General features: G+C 39.9%; 2 protein-coding genes across 2 annotated transcripts; both read right to left on the reverse strand.

The window, feature by feature from the left end:
* Window positions 1–10,562: 10,562 nt before the first annotated feature.
* LOC129241091 (uncharacterized) lies at window positions 10,563–12,021 on the reverse strand. Its single transcript, XM_054877251.1, has one exon. It carries the CDS (start codon window positions 11,758–11,760, stop codon window positions 10,708–10,710), a length of 1,053 nt encoding a protein of 350 aa, XP_054733226.1. The 5' UTR covers window positions 11,761–12,021; the 3' UTR covers window positions 10,563–10,707.
* A 7,366-nt stretch (window positions 12,022–19,387) lies between these two features.
* LOC129243091 (translation initiation factor IF-2-like) lies at window positions 19,388–19,951 on the reverse strand. Its single transcript, XM_054880207.1, has one exon. The coding sequence runs from the start codon at window positions 19,949–19,951 to the stop codon at window positions 19,388–19,390; it is 564 nt and encodes a 187-aa protein (XP_054736182.1).
* Window positions 19,952–23,892: the final 3,941 nt, after the last annotated feature.

Here is a 23,892-nt window from a genome sequence, read left to right on the forward strand (position 1 = left end):
TACAAAGTGCGAAACTTTGCTTTATCTTGTTCTGTTGTATAGGGTTGTTCAATAGGTGCGCTTCAACTTTTTTCTGATAGGGAGGGCGAACGACGGAATATTTTTTATTTTTCGCTTGTCATTTGTAAACTTCATTAGTATACATTTCATTATGGAACGCTACACACTTGAGCAACGATTGCAAATCGTGCATATTTTTCATGAAAATAATCGTTCTGTTGCTGCTACTTTAAGAGCATTACGGCCATTTTACGGTCCATTTAACAAGCCGTCCCGTTTTGGGGTTATGTGAAGTCATTGGTCTACAGTAACAAGCCGGCGACGATTTGTGAGCTCAGAGCCAATATTGAACGCGAAATTGCTGGAATTTCGGCCGATTTATGCAAAAGAGTGGTCGAAAATTGGGTTCAACGATTGGACTTGGATTGGCGTAAAACGTGCACGCGGTGGTCATGCAAAAGAAATCGAATTTCATACTTAAATGTATATGTTCAAACTCCATAATAAAAAAAAATTAGTTAAAAAAGTCAAACCGTTTGTGTTTTATTCAAAAAAGTTCAAAAGTTGAAGCGCTCTTACTGAAAAACCCTATAGAATAATATATATATAAAAAGAAGTTACATTTCCTTGGTAATCTTATAACTCAAGAACCGCCAAACCGATTGACACAAAAATTTTAGAGTTCTTTTCTATCTTTGAGGAGGTGGTTTGTGTGAAGTTTGATTGAAATCGGTGCAGCCGTTCCTGAGTTATGACATTTTATGTGAGTAATGGTTTCCTCTCATACGAAATGCCTGTATGGGAAAAACATCAACAAATACACAGCCGCTTATGAGCGTTTCTGTTGTACTGTTGTGGTTGTAAGTGTATTATGTTAATATTAATTTTGGACGAAAATATAATAAAAACTGGATCATTCAAGGAACTGGAAAAACATTTTTAACTTTATTTATTTTAGCATAATTTATTTAGCGTAAAAAATTGAAATGGAAATTAAAGAATCAAAGTTTAATTACAAGTTTTTATCGGCTCTTTCACCTTACCTGTATATAGGTAACCACCACAATCAAATTTTAAAAAAGTACAGAAAAGGCTATTGTGACATCTTTAGAAAGTATGTTGAATGAAAAAAATCAACTAATTCAACTGTTTAAACATTTTACGAGTTCTATAAAGAAAACTTAATATGAAAAATTTCTTGCGATATAAAAAAAACATTTTATGTATGGTGGTGCGAAGCCCACTGGAAAATGCTAGTATATCTATATATATATGTATAAAAGAAAGTCATGTTAGTTATACTATTTATAACTCGAGAACGGCTGAACCGATTTGGCTGAAAATTGGTGGAGAGGTAGCTTAGAACCAGGAGACGGGCATAGGATACTTTTTATCCCATTCGAACGCGTTTACGTGAAGTCACTATAAAATGTGGTATAACAAAAACGCATCTGATATGGAATAACAAAACGCAAATGACAGCTAAACGTAATTTTGTCCATGGTTAAGTGAAAAGTTTGATAATATAAATTTTGTCAGAAATATATAATCACAGTAATTTTTGTTATCTTTGAATCATCATTATCAATGCCGCGACCAAGCCGTTCGAATCTTTCCCGACAAAGCCGACTGAAGAAGCACAAGGAATTGCCCGTGAAGAGCGCCGCGTTAGTATGGCTCGACTTCGTGCTTCTCAATCACAAGAGCAAAGCGAGGCAGCGCGTGAAACGGCTCGGTTGGCAATGCGAAATCGTCGAGCGAATAACCGAGATGAACAAGTAGATCATTTTCGACGCAAAAGAAGAGAATTATCAAGTGCTGATTTGAATCGAGCAGCGTTTCGATATGATTGCAACACTGATTACTGCTAGCATCCTAGCGTTTGCATTGGGCCAATGAACGTTGTTTGCGAGTATTGTGGCGCATTGAAGTTTTCTGGAGAAACGCCCGGATTGTGCTGCCTTAGTGGAAGAGTGAAATTGCCATTATTGCCACGTGAAGAAACTACAAAGAAAGTTAGCTCGATGAATTATTACGCATATCGTTTGATGATTCGTCAAAATGCTGACAACTATTTGCTGCGGTTTCGTCGATTATTTCAGCAGTATTGCGTCGACATGTGCGGACAGAAACGGAGCGTTTAACTTTCATTAGGTTGAACCAAGCCAAACTGCGTTCTGAGGAATGTACATTTACTTGATGCAATTGGTACTGAAGTAAATGCAGCTAATATTGGTCGATTAACTATTCTGCCGGCGACGTACATAGGTAGTGAAAATGCGCAAGATGCAATGACAAATGTTTGTCATTACGGTAGGTCAGATCTCTGTATTACTTTTACCTGTAATTCAAAATGGTTAGAAATTGTTCAATTGCTGCTTCCCGGACAAACATCAAGTGATCGACACGTCATCACAGCACGTGTATTCAGACAAAAAATACGATCCCTGATGAACTACATTGCTAAACAACGCGTCTTTGGAGATACTCGATGCTGGATGTATTCAATCGAATGGCAAAAACGAGGCCTGCCGCACGCACACATTCTTATTTGGTTAGTGGAAAGAATTCAAACAGACCAAATACATAGATGATATCATATGTGCCGAGATTCCCGATCACGAAGCCGATCCAGACCTACATGATGTTCTAATTACAAATATGATTCATGAACCGTGTGGCGCCGTCAATCCCCAATCACCTTGCATGGTCGACGGCAAGTCTTCCAAGCGATATCCACGGAAATTAACGGCTTAGACTGTTACTGGCAACGATGGTTATCCACTGTATCGCCGTCGATCACCCGATGATAACGGCCGAACTATTGCAACAAAAGTGAAAAGAATGGATTTCGTTGTCGACAACAGTTGGATTGTTCCATATTCGCCAGTTATTTCCAAAACGTTCAAGACACATTGCAACGTTGAGTATTGCAATTCAGTAAAGTCCATAAAATACATTTGCAAATATGTCACGAAAGGCGGTTTTTGGCATCCAATCCTCCAATACCAACGATGAAATTGCGCGCTATTAAGTTGGTCGTTATGTGAACTGCAGCGATTGAAGCGATTTGGCGTATATTCGCATTCCCTATTCACGAACGTCATCCTACTGTTGTGCATTTGTGCCTGTAGGGCGGAACAAAGTTCGCCGGGTCAGCTAGTATCTTTATAAAAATTGAAATTACAAAATAAATACATAAATAGCCAGAACTTATCAATAAGTGGTGTGCACTTTAATTTGACGTTGACACAAATCGTTAGATATGAAGCTGAGCATCTCAGTATTGATAAAATAAATTTTCCATTCCGGCGCATAAATGAATTCTTTGCATCAAAATCCCTCTCTCAATGGGTGCTTGCTCCCTCTACGACTACGTAAGCTCATTTTATGCCTTCCCCCCAGACGTATATTATTAAAAATGTGGAGGAATGCGCATTTATTAGGGTGGCCTATTATTCGACTTTTCTGTCAAGCATTTTTAACAGTTTTTTTTTACATAAATCACAAAGAGCAAAAAAAGGGTTGAGAAAATACAAAGGAACTTTTCTCTTCTTAAAAATTGAATAAACAAACTTACATGAAAATCTCAGACTGAAGTCGTTAGTACTTAGAAATCGGTTTGCAAATACAGCTTTGTAGATTACAACGGGCTTTTTGGCTTTTAGAAATTCGAAAATGTGCAGCTCTGTGGAGAATTTAGTAAGAGACAACAGAGCTTGAATAGATGTGTACTACGCTGTATGCAGTAACTTCTTTTATATGCTGTGTAAGGGTATACCTATCTATCGCTTAACATGTATCTTTACGTTTTACTTGGGGAACCATAGCGAATTAAAAATTTCTCCTCTGTTCCAGCAAGCGAACGATATACAAAAGTGCTTTTGTGCGCCACTGCATGCCCGATGCTATCGAGGTGCAATAACAATTGTGTTGCTCTTTTGGGCTACCATCGACACGTGCACTAATTTTATTTATCAATTAATGCAGCAATAAAAGAGAGCGCACAAACTAGGTGTACTGCACACATACATACACAATTAAGATAAGTACTCAATGCTTCTACTCTTTGTAGACTAAGTTCGCGTTGTTGGTAACGTTATTATTAGTGACGCTGTTGTTGGTAGTCGTACGAGTTTCTACATTTTTAAATGAATATTGACTCTAATGTGACACCAAACGGGCACCCGCGTGCCTTTGGAAAATATTTCTTGTGAAATTTCTTTCCGTTCGTAACAGATTCTATTATAAAAAGGGTTACCGATTTTTTATATTAAAATATGTATGTATTATATATCTCCGCCTTGGTATCGCTTTCATTTGCAAAATGCGGTTTTCAGTTTCGCCTTCACCAAGTTTATTCAATGAGAAATTTTACATTGTTTGCATCCCACGCAAAAACTCCAGCGGAATTTCAAAGTTCTCTATTTTATCCTCCTTCTCCTGTTTGCGCTGCGCGTCTAGCTTCGATGGCGTTGCACCGACATATTGTTCCGATTGTTGTACAGTCGATTTTTGGTGTTTCTGTTGCACTCCCGGCTGTTGGAAGTCCTGAAAGTCTTCCTCCGGATATTGCTCGTATTCATAATCGGTGCGAAAGCCACCATCACGGATGTCATCGTCGGATGTGTTGGGAGGCAACTCGGCTGGTGGGCCGTAAACGTCGTGGGGATTGGGCTGTTGTGGTCTCCCCGAAGGTGGCCTCATTGGCCAGTTGACCGGTGGTGAGCCATAAATGTCAACTGGCCGACGATGCTGTTGCTGCGTTAGCACTTTGTCCTGCATGTGACTATTGCTTTGTGTGCCCCATGGCTGACGGTTCTCGCTGGGCAGCTCAAATGTTTGGGATGGTCGATAGCCAGATGGTCGGTAGCCATCTTTGCGACGGATCTCGCTTTGTTCGTTGTCGGGTTTAAAGCGGAATATTTGCGGGTATCTGTGGTGTAGCACGCGATGACGATGTCGCGCTAAGCGCGTGGTATCTTGTCCGGTACTTAGAATGAATGCCAGCAGTAAAATGACGGCTATGAGCATTAGTTTTGGCATTTTTGCGAAACAAACCGTGGCGTTCTTTTATAAGTTGCCTGGCGAATTTATGGCTCTCTGATTTGTTGTAATGCTTTTATATGCGAAAACTTGGCAAAGTATCAACTATGTAGCAAATGCGATTGAATGTGGATTCCTTTTTTGAAAATCTTTGTAAACATTTCATTTAGAAAAATATTGAACAAATGCCAATTTTCCACCTGCCAACTCAGGCTGGTTAGAGACATATTGGCTGTCGTTGTAACCTCCAGTGTGGGTATGGATTTGACTTGGGAGCACGTGAACCGATTACTCGTGCGACCTCCAATGGTAAATTTAGTTTATGATTTATTTTTATCGCCTACAAATTTGCAAATGAAATTCATATCACTTTTTTGTGGCATCTCACATTGCACTTTGGTACAGTGTTTCGTTTTTGGATATACGATGTAAAAAAAATGTTTTAAATAAAGTCACTATATTGGAAAGTCCCACGTTGTGCTAACGTTCCAGAATGTGGATGAACTCTCCACGACACAAAATTCGGACTAGCGCGGGATTCCTCTACCTGCTGCCGATTGTGCTTATGGGAGATACACCATAGTAGATCCCGTCGATTTCGAACCCCATTGCGTGCAGTATTAAAAAAAATGTTGTTGAAACAATTGCTGAATAAAAAATGTAAAATTTTAGTATATTTCTGCCATAAAAATTTTTCCCATTAAACAATATCTGTCATTCGGAGGCGACATACTGCAAGAGTGCTCTCCATTTGTGTTGCCATATCAAGGCAAACACCACAAATCGGATGAGAAACTTGACCCTAACTCTTTTCACGAACTTATGCACTTACCTATTATTGGTTTGGTGTTTTACATTTGGAGTTCAGGTATTTAACGCTTGCCAATTTATTAATGGTTACGTAAATTCGGAAGACGAATTTTTGAAAGTTTTATCACCCACTTTTAAATAGCATTTGCTAAAAGTTGAAGTCAAGCGAATATATTCAAAGTGATATTAGTAGTACAAGGCACATATTCTTCACACCCAATTGAATATAGCTTTGTGTGTGTTTTCATTGGGGGGAATTTATAAGTGGCGGGGCCCAAACCCAGCGCACAACCAGCTATCCTGGAATGCTTCGCCTTCTCACGTTAGCTCACTTCCCAGGATAATTGAGTTAATCCCGGTAGTTGTGAGCTGCTTGAATCATATGCAGAAGAATCGTGCTGGCCACTCCCAAGTGAATGGCGATCAGTAATTTCCCACTTACGTAGACTTCTACACATGGAACCATCCTTGTCTTGTAAAAACTAAAAAAAAAAAAAATAAATATTGGGAAAATATGTTCCCTTACAAGAACCCATACGAGAAACATACAAATAAATGAAGAAGTTAGGTTGGAACAAGTAATAAATAATTAAAAAACGATATATTACGGAGCACTGCCGATACTTACCGACCATAGTTCATGTGTTTGAAGCGGTTTTTTGCTAAAAAACGATCGGAATGGGTTATTGATAAGAGAAATCAATTTCTCACCATTATAAGGCCAAGCTTTTATGACAGAAAAGTACAATACTAGGTGTTAAAATATTTGCCGAGTTCACCAGGAATATATTCTTTCCCTTTGTTCAAGCCTGAGACAGCACTGCTGTGGACCCCTGTATTTGCTTGGCAGAAACGCAAAACGACCGTGGATCATTCGAGATGAAGTTTACTCACCAACGATTAAATGATGCACCAGATGTTACACGCATCAACGTTTTTGATGCGATTTATGTGCTGAAATTTTGAGAGAAAGGAGCGATACTCCATGAACTTAAAAGAAAATAAGCGATTTGTGCGCTTTCCTAAATTCGATTAAAATATATTAAGTTGTTTAACCCGCAGTAAAAGAATATATTCAGACCAAGCAAATATATTAGCTGAAAAATCGACTATTTGGCTTACCTTTGTTTTCCTATATTATAGTTGTCTAACTTCCCTACAAAAACAAGTTATAAAACCTTATTTTTTCGATATAAGAAATATAAATTAAAGAAAACAAAAAAAAGAAAAATTAAAAATGGGGAAAAAATAAATTAATTCAATATTGAACACTGTATCGCCATTTGTGTGCCTACCTAATCGCATTCAACAAGTGTAAGATTTGAACTTCAAACAACAAAATGTACAACACCTGCATACAAAGTAGGTACAACAGCATACAATAACAAAAAACATTATATCGTGAGTTTCAATTAAATACATATGAACAACCTGAGTAAGAAACATTGATAATAGGAAAACAACAAATAGAAATAGAACGGTTGTGTGCGCTCTCCCTCTCTCTGGTGATGCATTGGCGAAGAAACGTGGGGTCTTTGGTGCTGGAAAAGCGGGTAAAATGCACCTCAAGTAGAGTTCAATGTTCTCGCAATTCAATTGAAAACATTTAGGGTACTTTTTTTAAGTTTTGTGAATAAAAATAATAGCAACAGTTAGATAGAAAAGTTTGCGATAGAAACTTTTCTCCGTATAACTTCTCCTTCTACTTTTACTTTTAATTTTTTATTTGTTTTCATTTTATTAATTTTGTTTTATTTTGCTTGTGTTTGGTGTTGCTCTACTGCGATCTCTGGCCCCTGTCAGTGTCAATGGCTTTGGCTGTGGTAGGGTCTGAGCGACGGTCAGCCAATCATGCATGCTGAACACGTAGCGGTTGGCTAAAGCGACGCTGCTATTGGTGGCCGTTTCAAATCGAATTTGTGTGCGCATTATCCAAATACAAATACTTGAAAAAGTGTGTATGGTGACCATAATTATTAAATTCATTCTCACGTACCTTACCTACTCATGCTTGTATGCGACACTGTTTGGCTGCACGTTGGCCTTTCTCGCTAAGCTATGGTCTATTTTTGCTTTACAAGCATTGAATGAGGGGGCAACGTGGGTGGTGGTGTGTAGGTTATTTTTATTTTTAGTCTAACTTTTTTTGTGCCATAGCCCGTAATTATCCGTATGTATTTGTTGTTGTTATTGATAATTTTATTTTCTACTTGATATTCATTTTGCTGTTGTTGTTTAATATTCACAATTGTTTACTTTTGTTTTCATTGGATCGCTAACAGCTTGTGATTTGTTGTTGCTGTAGAAGAATTTATATGCATATGGTGTACATATATGTGTGTGCTTGTATGTATGGGCTTGTGTTTGGGCGCTTATTTGCCGAAAATTCAATTTCCGACTTCCGCTTGTTGGTAAATACGCATTGTTGCTGGCTACGTGGTATTTTTGCGGTTTTTTCTTTAGTCTATTCTCAATTTTTTTGAGCATATTTTGAGCTGCGAAATGTGTAAATTTATCGAAAATATTCATCTGCTTATTGTTTAATTCATTTAAAATCCATTTAAAATCGTTTTTGCATTCCATTTGAGTTGAAGTTTTTACTGAGTTATTAAATTTTTATTGGCTACTATTTGTGTAACTAGGAATGAATGTGTGTATGTGTGTATTTACGTTACTTTTATGTGTATAAGGTTCTAAATTTACATACGTATGGTATAGGTAACTATTTTTAGTCTGCTGCACACGTTTTTTTTCATATGACATCACTCTTTGTTGACCCAGAATTTTTTTTTAAATATTTTTATGACTTTCCGCGCCCCGCGCGAATACCAGTTAAATATAATTTTTTATGACTTTTCACTTAAAAACAGCTCTTGCTTAAGTTTTACGCCTATTATTTACTATTCCCGTCACAAATAAACATACACACACATATGCACATATGTATGTGTGGGCATATAGAATTCCTTGTAAGCGTTTGTTAGAAGTTTGTCCAACAATTAGAGGTCAATAAATGCGTGCTACACTATATTATAAAAAAACCAGTAATTTGCATAAATGATGTCATAGAATTTGGATCGATTTCAACTTTTGTTAGCATAATGAGTATAATTTACTGATTTATTCCACTTACAAATTGTCTACCTTTAATATTGTCTCATTACTCATCAGAGGAGGCCTTCCACTGCTACCAGCAGCTAGTACCGCATCCAATAATTTCAGAGCCGGAGCGTTTGAATCCATTTGAACTGTACAAGCCGATCTGTGTAGTCTATAACAAAGTAGATCTTAGTAAATAAAGCTGCTTGCTTCAAGATTTACATGAGATTTCACTGGCGACGTCGTCTGCTTTAGAAGCCCCTAAATCAAATTCGCTTAAAATGGTCTTATTAAAGCACTTTCTCTCTTAGCCGTGGCTCAAGGCTCCGCAGACTTGCGCATCTAATACATGAGTGTCTTAGAGTATTGCGGTGCATTGCACTCCAAAATTTACTTTGGTTCACTGAAACAAGTAATTTTGTTAGTTACGTCCAGTCGTTCATTTCATGAAAGAAATCGATGTTTTTTCATATTTCAAATAATATAAGTGTAAGCATACGTATGTATGTATGAGTAATTGAAATGTTACAACAGTTTCTAAATAGTCGATAAAGCCACAAAAAGTCTTTGAATATCTGAGGCGCATCGAAGTCATCTAATGAAACAAGTTGTAAATTATGCTGAGTTCATTTCAGACACGCAAACCAGTGCGCAAGTATTTAAATACATCCTTGCATCCACTCATATATGCCTGCATACGATTGCTGTTAGGCAGAAGCAAAAGCAGCAGCAAAAGGAAGCAATAATCAACAAGTAAAACAAACATGAGCATCAACAGTGGCCCCAAAAAACGAAAATGGAAGGCACTAAAAATATGAGAAACAGCACAAAAAATTGCAGTGACGTCCATGGCAGATTACTGACAAATATATTAAAAAATTGGAAGAAATTTATTCAATTATTTAATCACATAAATTTAGTCTATGAAAATACAAGTTTCCTAAAGACTAAAGGCAAATAAAAATTTTACTTCTAAAAGCCCTAAAAATTAATTACAAAAAGAGATAAAAAATGAGAGCTCAAAGTATTACAAAATTCATATTTCGCTGAAGAAAAATCAGTTGATATAGAAGTCGCTGCCTTATTTAATTCACTAATTCACTAAGCGCACGCAAAATTGGGCATTACGCGTATACTCAGACCTCAATTGGCTATATAAAAAGAGGCGCTAGGCTTACATAAAGTATTCTCACCAAAATATTGCTTCAAATCTTCAATCTATACGTATTCACCTGCTCACTCCATCATTTTGAATAGTTTTTTTTTTATTTTTGGCATTCGTAGTTGTTGGCTGACAATAAAGAATAAAGAACGGAGATGATGACGACAGTAAGGCAAGGACTTCGTAATTTCTGCTCAAAGTGCCAAATGGAAGTAATTAAAACTTTGACAGCCAAGCAACCAACACCAGAAATTAAAGCAGAGCAACAAAAATAAGTGTATGAAAAGTTCTGTATGCTTCGTAAATATGTGCTTGGGTGTGTTCGTAGAAGTTTCAGCAAAGGGATTTATTTGCAGTAATTAATTAGAAGACAGTTACATTAAATGGTTATGGAGTTTTAATCTAACAAGTCTAAGTAAGAGAGCAAAAGTCGAGTTTGGTTGCTTTTATTAGTTTTTTTGCATTTTTGATTTTCTAGAAAGTTTACAGCGTACACATACATACAAGAGAGCAGATCAGCCTTACAAATATATTAGTTATAGTTTCATTAAAGACCCAAATTCCATAAACACTAATTTAATGTGCGCACCTTAGCGCCAGCTCTGCACAACGGCGGAGTAGGCGAAGGGACGATCGGCCGGCACGTAAATGGGCGGTGACATAAGGCGTTGGGAGCGTAACACCACAGGCACTGTGAGCGGCGTATCTGCTACGGCCGGCCCCAAGTTCGCCGAAACATAAACACGCTCCGCATCCGGATTCTCTTCGGCACCCTCTTCGGGCTTCGGCGCCACTGGATTATCACTTACACCGCATGCTGGATGACCAGCTTTGTCCGCTGGCGACACTGGCGACTCAGGTTCATTCACTGAAATGGTTGAATCTTGATTGGCGGAGACTTGGATTTCTGTGGGCAGCAGAAAAGCGCGGCTAGGGCGCCAACCGGAGGGTGGATAGGGTGCTTTTGAGGGTTTGGCATTCGCCAGCTGAAGATCTGTGGTGGCAGCAACATCATCTAGATCCACTTCAGTAGCGGCCTCGATGCCGGGCAGCACTGTTGTAAAAGGTGCAAGTGGAGTTGCAGTGCTGGTTGGGAACGCATCGACTATATCCCTATCATTTTGTGTAATCGCCTCTGCCTCAGCTTCTTGTGCGGTTTTTACTTCATTAGGCAGCAGAAAAGCGCGGCTAGGGCGCCAACCGGAAGGTGGATAGGGTGCTTTCAGTGCACGTCCACGCTTGGCGACGCGGTCGTTTAATAGCTCAGCAGGTACCAAATTGTACGGTGTGGTGTTTTCACCCTCAATAGGCTCCGTGGTGGTGGTGTAGTCATCTGCGGGAAATTCGGTAGTGGTGCTGGTGGCTAGGCCGGAGCCCTCTTCTTGCGCGTCATCAGCAGCGGCCTCCTCATCTTCACCGGGTAGATTGAAAGCACGTCCTGGCCTATAACCTGCGGCCGGGTACGGTGTTGGATACACTTCCTCCACAACTGCCACTTCTCCACCAGCATTATCTGCATTCTCGATACGCGCTAAGAAGCGATTGTTGCGCAACTGGCCCGCCTGCGTAACGCTGCTGAGCAACGAGATAGCGAGCAGCAAATGAAGAAGCAGCGAATGCGTTGAGTGCGACATGTTGCACATAAATTATTATAAAAATATATTCGATACTTAAGGCTCTATTAGCGAAGTCCTTTAAAGGCTTTTTGTATTATGAATTATGTTTTATTTTTTTTTAATGTACTCCGCTTGAATTTCGTTTAGATTCGGCCAATTAATTAATTCAAATACTGAAGTGCGACTGTTTTAATTAGAGATGCCAGCAATCACTTTTATATCAAAAGTCAATTTGACGATCACGTAATCAATCGTGCGCCCGTTCACCGAATTGAGTCCTCTCCAACTCAAGTGCTCTCCCGAACTGCGCTCTGATCAGCAACAGAATACGCAGGCACCTAGAAGTTGCGCATACGCCCCGTTGACGCCCAACCCGCCAAACATCTCCAATCAACCAAACCCATATTTGAATTTGATTTTCAAAATTAATAAGCTTACACAGCCACATATGCACGTATCCAGACGCTAAGTGTAAAAAATCGAGAGACCCAAACAGGTGGAAACTTTGAAACTTTGCTTACAACGGACTCATTTAAATTCGCTTGTACTGGTGCACAAACGCACACTCACACATGTACACATGTTTGCTGCCTCATCATTCTCGTTCTATAGATTCCTTATGCTCGTAAATCGCTTTCAATATGGTTCGAAAATAAAACAAAATAAGAAAAAAATGCAAATAAGTACGAAAAGTAAAAAGTAAAGACATAATCATCAACGATTTCAGCAAAATGGAATTTTTTACGTGTTTAGAATTATAACTTCTGATTCTGATGTCTTTTTTATGTTCTTCACTCTTAATATTTTTAATTCTTTTTTTGCTGTTTATTATTATTTTTATACTTTTCCTTTGTACTTCCATTCATAATGCCGCCAGAACTTATTTTCCTTCATATTTGCTTGCATACATACACACACGCATAAGTAGGTAGCTGTGCATGTGTGCATATGAATATCAATGGCCGATGAGGCGGCCGTGTTTGGCATATTAAAAAATTATATGTCGTTATTTTCATCTTTTTTTCGTGAAACAAAAAGGGCTTAATGGGGTGAATTCCTGTGCAAGCAAGCGGAATTTCCATATTTTCGTGTACCCAGTTGTCACTTACACTTAGATGCAAACGATTTCTGACGCTCTGGAAATATCGAATGTCTTTTTTATAATTTGGGACTGCATTTTCGGCCTAAACTCAAAGACCTCTACATGTAGGAAAATAAAGCGAAAACCCCCATCAAAAAATTTATGTATGGCGGCGCAAGTAAAAATCACAGAATATCAATAGTTATCGTAGCAAATGTCAGAGGCGAAAATTCACTGCAGCTAATGGCGTTGCGCTGTCAACGCGAATGTCCAGCAATTGTTGCACAACAAATGCCATGAGTGCAGCGGACAGCAGCCAAACAGCAGACAGCTGCAACAATACCGTTGGATGTTCGGGAAGGACAATGGTGAGGACATCACTTGATTGCATTAATTAAGTCACACTTATTTGTCTTCAATAAACAACAGCAACAACAACAACAATAGCAAGAACAACAGCCCCAGTGCAGCAAAAACAATTGTCGGTTAGGGCAATTACGGTGGCTAGTTGTAAGCCAAAACAACAACAACCAACCGAATATGTACAACAAACAGTGACGACAAAATTGCGAACAAGCAAGCAATGTATTCAAGCAACAACAATTATGTAACACATACACACTCAGCAGTAGCATCAATTGTGCCGACAACAAGAGCAAATAGCTCGAGTAAATAACAACAAAATCGCGCAAATTTTATGTCAACAACACTGAGCATGAAATGCCGCTTGTGGGTAAGTGCAATGGGAAAAATAATAGCAAACATTTTTGCAAATGTAAATTTTATTTTGAACTGAGGCCGTTTGACAGTTTACCAGCTTAATTTGATTTCGAATATATTTTTCCGCCTGCCTAATTACACTGCCTCGGGATTTCAATTTTTGTTTTTTTGCACAGGCTGTGATAGTTGATCCCCAGAACTAGGGGTTTCTAAATTCAATGGCATCCCCTGTTCGCGAGATATTAGTATTTAGTGGTAAAGCTTCTCTTAGGGCCGCTGCGAGCTCATCCTAAAATGAAAAATCGTTTAAATCTTAATGCATAAATATTCGACCGAAGTCCAAAGGGATTACATCCTACAATTTTTGGCTAAAACTATAATAATTAATTTAGAATCTCTAAAAAAGCGAAAGAGTCCTTGCACTTTCGTTTATTTTCAATGTTGTTAATGGCGTCGTTGACTTGAGCAGGTAAGCTTTAATGCTTCACAAAGAAGTATTCACAAATTTTACCCTTTTTATGGAGAGAATTTTAAGGCTTCGCAAGTAATGCACCCCCACTGCTTGCGCACTTCGAGACCACAAATCTTTATCCATTTCCAGCCTGTCTGATTTCTGTTTACCTAAATCTAATTTTGTAAAAATTTTAAATAAAGTTGTTTAGTATTTTATTAATATTGATTGCTAATATTTTAATTGCCAAATTTGGATTGGCCGCCGCCTCTCGACAGACAATGGCAATCCTCCGAGTACACTTCCGTCAATGAAAAAGCTGCATTTATAAAACCATCTGTCATTCGAAGGTGGCATGAAACTGTAGGTATATAATATATATAATACCTTTTAACGTGTTTTTTTTTGTTTTTTTTTTTTTTTTTTTGTTTTGCACAATATGTTTTTGACAAATTTGCTTAAATTTAGTTGTTTTTTTGTAAATAACTGTTTGTTAAATAGCTAGCAGTTCAACTAAAGTTCCTTATACAACCTCAGTTTTTTCTAAAAATGGTAAATATCGGATCACCTTAAGGGGGGAGTCTGGTTTATGAGGTATAAAAATTGCATCTCTTTGCGATTTTTTTAAGGAGTTTTTTCTATCTTTTAATGAACATTTAAAAAGTATAAAAAATTTTTGTACTGGTTAAAATAAGTTGAAAAAAATGTGTAACATAGAAATTAGTAGAGCGCTGCAGCGCTGGAGTTTCCAACTGGCGTACAAGATACAGCTCGTAATTATTATCTAAAGCAAAAAATTCAAATGGATTCCTAATTATCATGATTTTTTATTCTAGATGAACTAAGAAAACTGAGAGAAATTCCAAAATTTCAACTTTTTGGAGGTTTAAAGAAAAAAATGCCTTTCTATAAAAAAAAATTCAAAAAATTCAAAAAAAATTTTTTTTATCTATTTTGTTAGTTCAAATAGAAGAGAATTTAATACTGAAGGGAACAAGCTATGATTCATTTCAAAAGGTTTATTAGCTTCTTTTCATTCATGTACGCCAATTTAAAGAAATCATAAAAATGAAAAGTCGAGAAAAGAAGATAAAGTTTGTACTATTGCTGTCCGGTCACAGCGTAACTACCTAACGCTCGCCTACCTTTGGCTTTGTATCTACGGAAATATTGAGAATTAGGCTCTGTAACTTTGTGTAAATATTCTGAAATATATCGTCCCCTTAGTATTAAAATAGCCTATACATTTTTTGATGTTTTGAGAAAATGAATTTCAAACTTTCTGTCGAAAGTAGCTGCCACTCAAATCTCGTTATGTCTGTAAATATTTATTATTTTTTGACTGACGTTTTGACCCACTTTGTGGAACTAGAATTTGACAAAATTTTGACCACATATAAAATCGACGATGGAGAATCCAAAAATTCAATAAAAAAAATAATAGCCTATGAGCACATAGGCTATTGTTATACTAAGGGGACGATATTAGGAATCGCTTAAAACGAAAAAAAAAAAAAATTGATTTTGTTTACCTTATAAACCAGGCTCCCCCCTTAACTTTAAACTTCCAGAGAACTGATTGTTCCGTGAGATAATATTTTTTAATATCCGACAAAAAATTAGAAAAAAACATAAGATGTACTGAAAACGGGGTTTTTAAACGTATATTGTAAAAACATTTAGATTTAAGTGGTTATCTAATTCAAAATTCATGACAAGCTCGCGGTTTAATTAATTAATTATGGCAAAAAATCGATTTTTTTTTGTGAACATTGTAATGATTATTTAGATAGACTGCGAAAAATTGTCGTCAATTATCGAATATGCTCGATATACGAGGTGTGCTCAAAAAGTATCGCGAATATTGTGTTTTTTCAAAAACTGTTTATTTATTCATTAAATCTGTTTGGTCCCCTTCAAAGTAATCCCCATGAGATATTACGCACTTGTGCCAACGTTTTTTCTAGCTTCGAAACACTTCAAAAAATCATTTTCTTTTATCTTGTTCAGCTCCTCCTTCGGTGCCGTCTTTATCTCGTCAATCGTAGCGTAGCGTCGTCCTCTTCAGTTTCTGGAACAAGAAAAAGTCACATTAGGGCAGATCTGGGGAATACGGTGGCTGTGGCATCATTAGTGTGTTGTTTTTGGCCAAAAGGTGTGAGCAGGGGCGTTATCCTGATGCAAGAGCCAATTTTTGTTCTTCCACAAATGCGGGCGTTTCTGGCGGATTGTTTCGCGCAAATTGCGCATAACTTGCAGGTAATAGCGGTTTTGAAAGAATTCACCTTGAAAGGTTTCCAAACAAAGGGCGCCCTCAAATTTCCATTTTAAGCTTTCAAAGCCTACCTGTATCTTGTTTACGCTATTCAGTATTTGTTAGTGCGGTAGATACTGAGTTTGTGCCATGCAGGATAAGGCAACGTAAGGCAAGTGTTGCTTTGAGAATGAAATTCTCTTCACTACTCCGCCAACTGTTGCTTGCTTTCTTCTGTTTTTTCACTGTGTACTTCTTCTGCTACGCCGACCACAACACCGCCATTTTAAAAGCGATAAAATGCTTATAATTGCATTGCAGTGCGTGCACAGCCACAGAAGCCAGAAACTTAAAGCCAGAAACAAAAAACAAAAAATTGCCAAACAAAAAAAACAAACTCAGCATAATAATAATAAAAGTACGGCAGCTTAAAAATATTGTAATAAAAGTATTGCCACGGCCGTACGTCAATTCACTTCCTACGCCAGCCCTCAGCCAGTCGCCAGCCCAACCTCGACGCCTACGCTTTACATGGTCGATTTCGCATGTACTTCGGTAGAAAAGACCTGTGGCGATACCCGGAATTTAAGCAGTTTGTTTGTGTTCCTGTTTTATCTTTCGTTTTGTTTTTGTTTTTGTTTTTTGTCAATGCCGAAGTGTTGTCAAATACTGTAGTTCGTTTTCACGCAAACATGCAAATGTGTAATTGTAGTTGGCGTATGAATGTGTGTGTGTATGCAGGCATGTGGGCACAAATAAGTACTTGTAAATAACTCTGTAAATAAGGCTTTGTAAAGATTTGTTTGTGTTCAGCAAAGCCGAGCTGTGTTGCAACGAATTACAATGTGGTCGCTCACTTCGGAGTAGCTGTAACAAACGCTGCCGTTGTTGTTGTTCAAGTGCATTGTTAATGCAGTGTCGAGTACTGCGAATGGACTGGCAGTAAACAACTCAGCATAGCTGCATCTACTGAAGTAGGTTAGTTGTTCTCAAAATATTTGCTTAGCGAGAAATTAAGTTGACCCACAAGTACTTGTATAGGTGTTTTAAATGCGTTATAGTTGCCGAATTCTCCATTTGCAGTACTGCGTCCCCTCCCCCTTTTCCACCTACAACCTTTCTGCTATTTTCATTGTCCACAATTCCATACTATCGACGCCCCCAAAAACTCCCCGTGAAATGATTCATTGAGGAGTCATTTTCGTGTTACCCATTCGCTATTTCTGTTCAATCAGCTATAAACACCGTTTTTGGCACAAAGAATTTTCCTCTTATTCGGGGCCTGCCATTCAATTTCCACTCATTTGCGTTTGTGTAAAAAAACTCAGCCCTAGCTTAATTGCATTCCACGCTTTTTCTCAAATCCCCAGCCGTAATCCCGCATATTGATTTCCAATCTTTGATGCTCGCGCCAGTCATAGCAGCCAGGCATTCACAGCATTCACTTTTCATTGCGCTGGGACATTGGCTTCCATTGCAACTGGTGTGCATTTGCTGCATACTTTTTGGCGCTTATGAATTTCGCTATCGGCTTGAAAGGTCACACACTGCGGTTGCATTGCAAAGTCATTTGCCTGCATGCATGTGCTAGCCCGTTTTTCTGACGGCGCGGAGCGGGATACACAAATGAACCTCACGCGCACAGCCGACATTTTTGGAGCATGTTGTTGTTGTTCTCTACCAGCAATTCCATTTGAGTAGTCGATTAAGCTACCTGCAGCCGTTAACTTGTTGGAGAGTGCGCTTGGAATTGGCTGAGAAAAAGCTTGCCCACAAAAATTGACGCAATGCGAAGGGGGACGCCGAGTGCACGGATGAATTCGCGCGGTCACGTTGCATGCATTCATTTTAGGTGAATGGCATGTTGCATGTGGCATGCGCCAATAGACGCTTTGTTTGCTCTCCCTTCCTCTGTTGGCCAAGGAGTGGTTGTTGCTGCATAATCGGGCATTCCAATGGGAATTGAAACAGAAAAAAACAACCGGGAGAATCCAACGCAATTGCGTTTCAGGCACTTCGTGTGAGTACAAGCTTGTTCGAATACTTGTTATTGTAATGATTAACACACTTTTACCTTTGTACTGCCATCAAGTGTGCTCCGAATGCCTCTTCTCTTCAAAGTGATTTTCAAAGCTGATTTGTAGCCTTGCAGTCATTTGTTTGTATTTGGAAATGGAGTTGACGTTGAGCGACGTGATTGACTTTCGCTGTGATGCGTTGCTACGAAATTTCGATGATAGGAATAGCCAGTTACACCTACAGTGAAGCCAGAGCACCCGAAAAGGCACACAATTTATATGCCAACAATCTCAAAAATAATCTCAACGCTGAATATATTTGGATTGCGTGCATGCCGATGACTGCAATTTCCTGCGGTTCTAACTTGCGCGAGGAATTTTGCGCGATTAACTTGGAGTTACCGGATTTCGTGCAAGAAAGATTGTAAGGCGCTTTTTCGCAGGTCGGCGAGTAAGCATCTTTATTTGCTAAGAAATGCCGGAAAACCAAACGATAATTGCAGGGACCTACCATTTTATTCCGCCTCACTCACGCAGTTTTTTATGTGAAACCTTTTTATGAGAATTTTTTTAAGACAGAAATATACCGGAGATATGCCGAGGGACACTCACTATTAGGAGCAACTTTTTCCATCACTTGCTGTTGCATGACTACAGCGGCTTGCAATCCTGGCACAACTCTTGAGTTCTTTTAACTTAAATTTATTTGAGGCTTCACTAACCAGTTTTTTATAACTCATTTTATAACGTAAAACTAGAGCTGCAAATAATACGCATAATTTTTGTTGCAAGAAAACCTTTATTTTCATCAAACAGTTAACAAAATTAAAAATAAAATAATTTACAAAAGTTGTGTCTTCTCCTCATAGTGTCGGCTGAGTGGTGTCCTTGTTTTAGGTTCATTGTTTAGGATTGCCTGTGAGGTGCTGTGGGCGCAGCAGTAACTTAATATACACACATACATACATACATACATTATTTATAATAGTGGAAGCACTTTTTATGTTTTTTATGTTTTTCTGTTTCAAATTAAGCACGAAAAGTTGGTAAAATTTTCTTAAATTTACAAAAATTTACAACTTTTTGCAGCTCTTCTGCAGCACTCCCACTCCAGCATCAGCGCATTCAACTCAATGGCGGCGCGGGGCCACTGCCTTCAACTTGAGTGGGCGTGCGGCGGCGCGGGCAGCCAACGCTTGACGGTAAGCAGCCACTTTGCGCTGGCGTTGACGTAATGCAGCAGCGCGGCGAACAGCTACCAAGCGAGCTTGCTGTTCATCCAAAGGCGCAGGGAAATCTTCGGCAGCTGGGTCAGCCGCTGGCGCCTCAACGGGTGCATCGGCGGGCAACTCGTTGGCATCGACCTCAGGTGGGCCGTATATTTCATCGGGCTGGTTGGCTTCTGGTGGGCCGTACACTTCGTCAGGAATGTTAGTAGCGGGAGAACCCTCATCGAAGGGCACAGCTGGTTTCAGTTCATCCGCAGAAGGGTATGGGGTGACTGCTGGTGCCTCAGGCACGGCGTCGGCTTCCTCCTGACGGGCCAGATAGCGAGTGCGTGGACGCTGGTAGCGCGCAGCTGCAGGACGATAGTATACGCGTTGTCCGCGTTGCTGAGGCTCCGCTTCGCTGATGGCTATGCAGGCGATGAAGGCGAGCGCGGCACACAGGACGACAATTTGCAGTTTAGCCATTTTCTGTTGTTTTTGCTGACACACGAGTGGAATATGGAGAAGTTTTAAGTTCGTTTAATTTTTCGAGGATATACTTTTTTATTTAATTAAAAGTTTCGCGATAAGTTTGATTCGAATTGTGCAATTTAACTAGCGTTAAGAAAGGAGAGTCTGTGTGTGTGACTGGGTGTGCGAACACTGGGAACTGATATCGAAAGACAGTGGACACTTAGCTTTTATATGCTGCGCCACCGCGAAACTACTGCCTCGAGAGCACGTCCAGCTGCCAACGGCTTGGCGTGCAGGAACTGCTTGGCGACGTGGACATCCTTATTTGGAGCAGACTTGTATGGTAAAGCCGTCGCTATGCTGACTACTGCCTGCCGCCTGCCGCCTGCTGTCTGCAGTCTGCTTGCCTGCCAGCATTTTAGAATTATGCTGATTTTATGACTGGACGTGACGAACATTTTAGCGGCCGCAAGCCAAACTATAAACTTTGTTGGCTGTTGGCGGTTGGCTGTTTGGCGAGGGCAGAAGCGAAACTTAAGCAGATAAATTTGTGTTAATTGACACAATGAAAGCGAAAACGATAATACCAATTACCTGTTGTTGCTTTTCGATCCACCAATCGAGAGACTAACTTTCAGTCACTGATAGCTGGCCGGCCGCCGTTGAATATCCCCATACCCGGTAGACGAGTGTCGCCTGCCGCCTACCGGCTGTCGCTTGCCTTCTACCTGTTGCCAGCTGCGGCCTATGCTAATTTTTTAGTTCCGCACGTACTTTTTTCCACAAAAAGTGCCTTTGAAATATGGAAACTCCATTGCAAAGCGAATTGGGCAAAAGGCAATAAGCGAAATGGTTTGAGATGTTCGAACCAGTGAATTGATTAAGCCGCGTAGTTTCAATTAAAAAGTTTTCTTTTGGAATATGGGCGGATTTACGTTTTTGCACATCAATAAGTTTTTGCGAAAACTTTAAATTCTTAACATGTAAAAAGTAAATGTGAATATGCAGATTGTTATTCTGACGTCATGCGCAGAAGGCGAAAAAAACATGGTAAGTAACAACACTATCGAAAAGAGTACAAAAGCCGGGGAGTGATTGTAAAATCACAAGCAGTAGCTTGTGTTAGAATTTCCAAAAAAGGCGCCTCCTTTGATTTTGAACGCCGTTTTGTCAAAAGTGCCGCTATGTATTACATGTATGCGTGAACTTGTACTACATGTATCCGATGATAGAAAATCGCACTCGCAGAATATGTGGTGCAAGAGCCTGCGGTAAATGACGGCACATCAACATTTTGACCAGTTTGGCTATTTTTTTAAATATTTTTTTAAGGTTCACTATTACTTACACGAAAGTACTGCTCATTGTCTAACAAAAACAATATGGATCCAAGTTTCAAACTTTATACAAAAATTTGAAAAAATTCCCAGACGTCTCATCCCAACTCTGGATCAACTACAGCCATAGTTTCAAGAAAGTAAACCTCATTGGCCAGAAAATACAAGCCTCCACCCTTTAAGCTTCCTAGACTTAACAACTAGTGTCTTACACTTTCATCGGAAGTCAAGTATCTTGGTGTAATACTTGACCCCAAGCTCCACTGGAAGCTGCACATAGAAAATCGAGTTAAGAAGGTCAATATAGCCTTCTACGCCTGTCAATCTATGTTCGGCAAAAAATGGGGTCTCAAGCCACGTGTCGTACTTTGGATGTACAACTTAGTGGTTCTGCCAATTTTGGCATACGGTTGCCTAGTTTAGTGGGTAGCTCTTCAGAAGGGCTACAACTTCACTAAACTAGAGAGAGTGTAGAGAACTGCATGTGTGGGCATCACTGGTGCCTGTAGAACATGTCCCACCGCTGCGCTCAACGTTATTCTCCACTTAATTCCTGTGGATCTGCAGGTTAAATCCATTGCTGCTCAGAGTGCTATTAGACTGAAGGAGTTTGGCCTTTGGAGACAACTTCCTGTAGGACATAGCAGCATCTTGAATCAGATCTCCCCTTCCTTCTCTGATATTCGCACCGACCTCTCCATCCGCAAACTGTGCTTTGAAGGTTGTGCTAGGGCTATCTTTCCGAGCAGGCAAGATTGGAGAGAGGGGAGAGCTGGTGCGGACATAGATGCCTCTGTTTTCACTGACGGATCCAAAATGGAGTCTGGAGTGGGAGCGGGGGTCTACTCTAAATCAGCCAGCATTTCGGTCTCCTATAAACTGCCGGAGACAAGCAACGTCTTTCAAGCAGAGTTCTTTGCGATCCTGCAGGCATGCAAAATGCTTCGGGATCGCTGTTGGGAGGGAGACTTAAATATTTTTTCCGATAGCCAAGCTGCAATCAAGGCACTGTCGTCGCCGTATTGCAGCTCTCTTCTCGTGAACTCCTGTAAGGAGGAACTTAAACGCCTCGAACGTGCAGGAAACATTTCCCTCATCTGCGTTCCTGGGCACAGGAATATAGAGGGAAATGAAATTGCCAATGAGCTTTCCAGGAAGGGGGCGGCAGAACCGGATCCAGCTGCCCTCTTCTCAGACATCGGTATCCCCTTGACCGTCGTTAAAGGGAAACTACACAACTTCTTTCTAAGAAAAGCGCAAGACAGATGGAGGTCTGTCTCATCGTGTGCAATTTTAAAAGCACTATGGCCTCAATACGATAAAAACAGAACGCTTAAGGTGATGGGAACCCCCCGCCATTCAATTTCCAAACTCATTGCGGTGATCACTGGCCACTGGGTGATCGGCACTCATGCGGAGAAGCTTGGAATTCCATACAACCCCCATTGCAGAAGCTGTGGGGATCCTGCCGAGAAAGAGACTGTGGAACACTTTCTCTGCAGATGTCCGGCTTTAGCGACTAGGCGCTTGAGATTCCTCAGCGTCCCCTTTGGGGATGACTTGATGAAATTCTCCAGCCTAGATCCCTTTTCTCTCCTCCGCTACATCAACAGCACTGGATGGCTGTAGAAGGTTTTATCTGCTCTCTTAATCCTTTCACAGGTAGTGGTCCACTTTATGGTATCGAAACGGCACGTAAGTGCTACTTGTAGTGTACCTGGGGTACTCTTGCTATCTTACCTACCTACCTACCTAAACCTCATTGGAACTCCTCTAATTCTACCTAAGATTACCAAAGTGGACGATCACAGTAGAGCGGCCTATGTCAAACAAACAGTACAACGTCAGGCGGGCCACAGGACAGATGGCCGCGGTATTCCTTACGGAAGTCTATGCCATCTTGAATCTTGCGTACTGGCTAATTGAGAAAAAGTGGCGGAGCAACAGTATTGGAATTTGTAGTGACAGTCAAGCTGCACTGAAAGCCTTTGGTAACCCACGCTGCTCTTCGAAGTTAGTCGGTGAATGTAAGACAAAACTGAACAGTGTTGCAAAACACAACAAAGTTAGTCTTATTTGGGTGACTGGACATTGAGGTATTGCAGGGAACGAGTTAGCTGATAAATTGGCAAATGAAGGCTCTGCAAGTATGCCACTAGTCCCTGAACCCTTTCTAGGTGACAATTCCGCATCGATACAACTATGGATTGACGACTTCATGAGGTCTACCCACAGAGGTCGTTGGCCGGAGTTGAACTCGTGCAGAGTAGCCAAGTGCTTTGTGAAAGAACCAAACAGGAAAACAGCGACCTTTCTCCTAAAACTCATCAGTAAGGACCTGAGAGTACAGGTGGGTGTATTCACAGGGCACAACGTCTGTGGTCAGCATATGGCTAACATGGGGATCGTAGACAGCCCGATATGCCTATCCTGTCTTGAGTATGACGACACTGCAGAGCATTTTCTCTGTAGCTGTCCTGCATTTTGCGGAATCAGACTTAGGATATTAGGTTGCGATACACTGAGTATGGACAAAGTTCATACTCTTCCTCTTCCATCAATGAATCCAAGAGATTTGTGGAAGAGTGACCTCAAACTAATTTATCCGTTTTTACC

Source organism: Anastrepha obliqua, chromosome 3, assembly GCF_027943255.1.
Source record: "Anastrepha obliqua isolate idAnaObli1 chromosome 3, idAnaObli1_1.0, whole genome shotgun sequence".
Classification (NCBI taxonomy): domain Eukaryota; kingdom Metazoa; phylum Arthropoda; class Insecta; order Diptera; family Tephritidae; genus Anastrepha; species Anastrepha obliqua.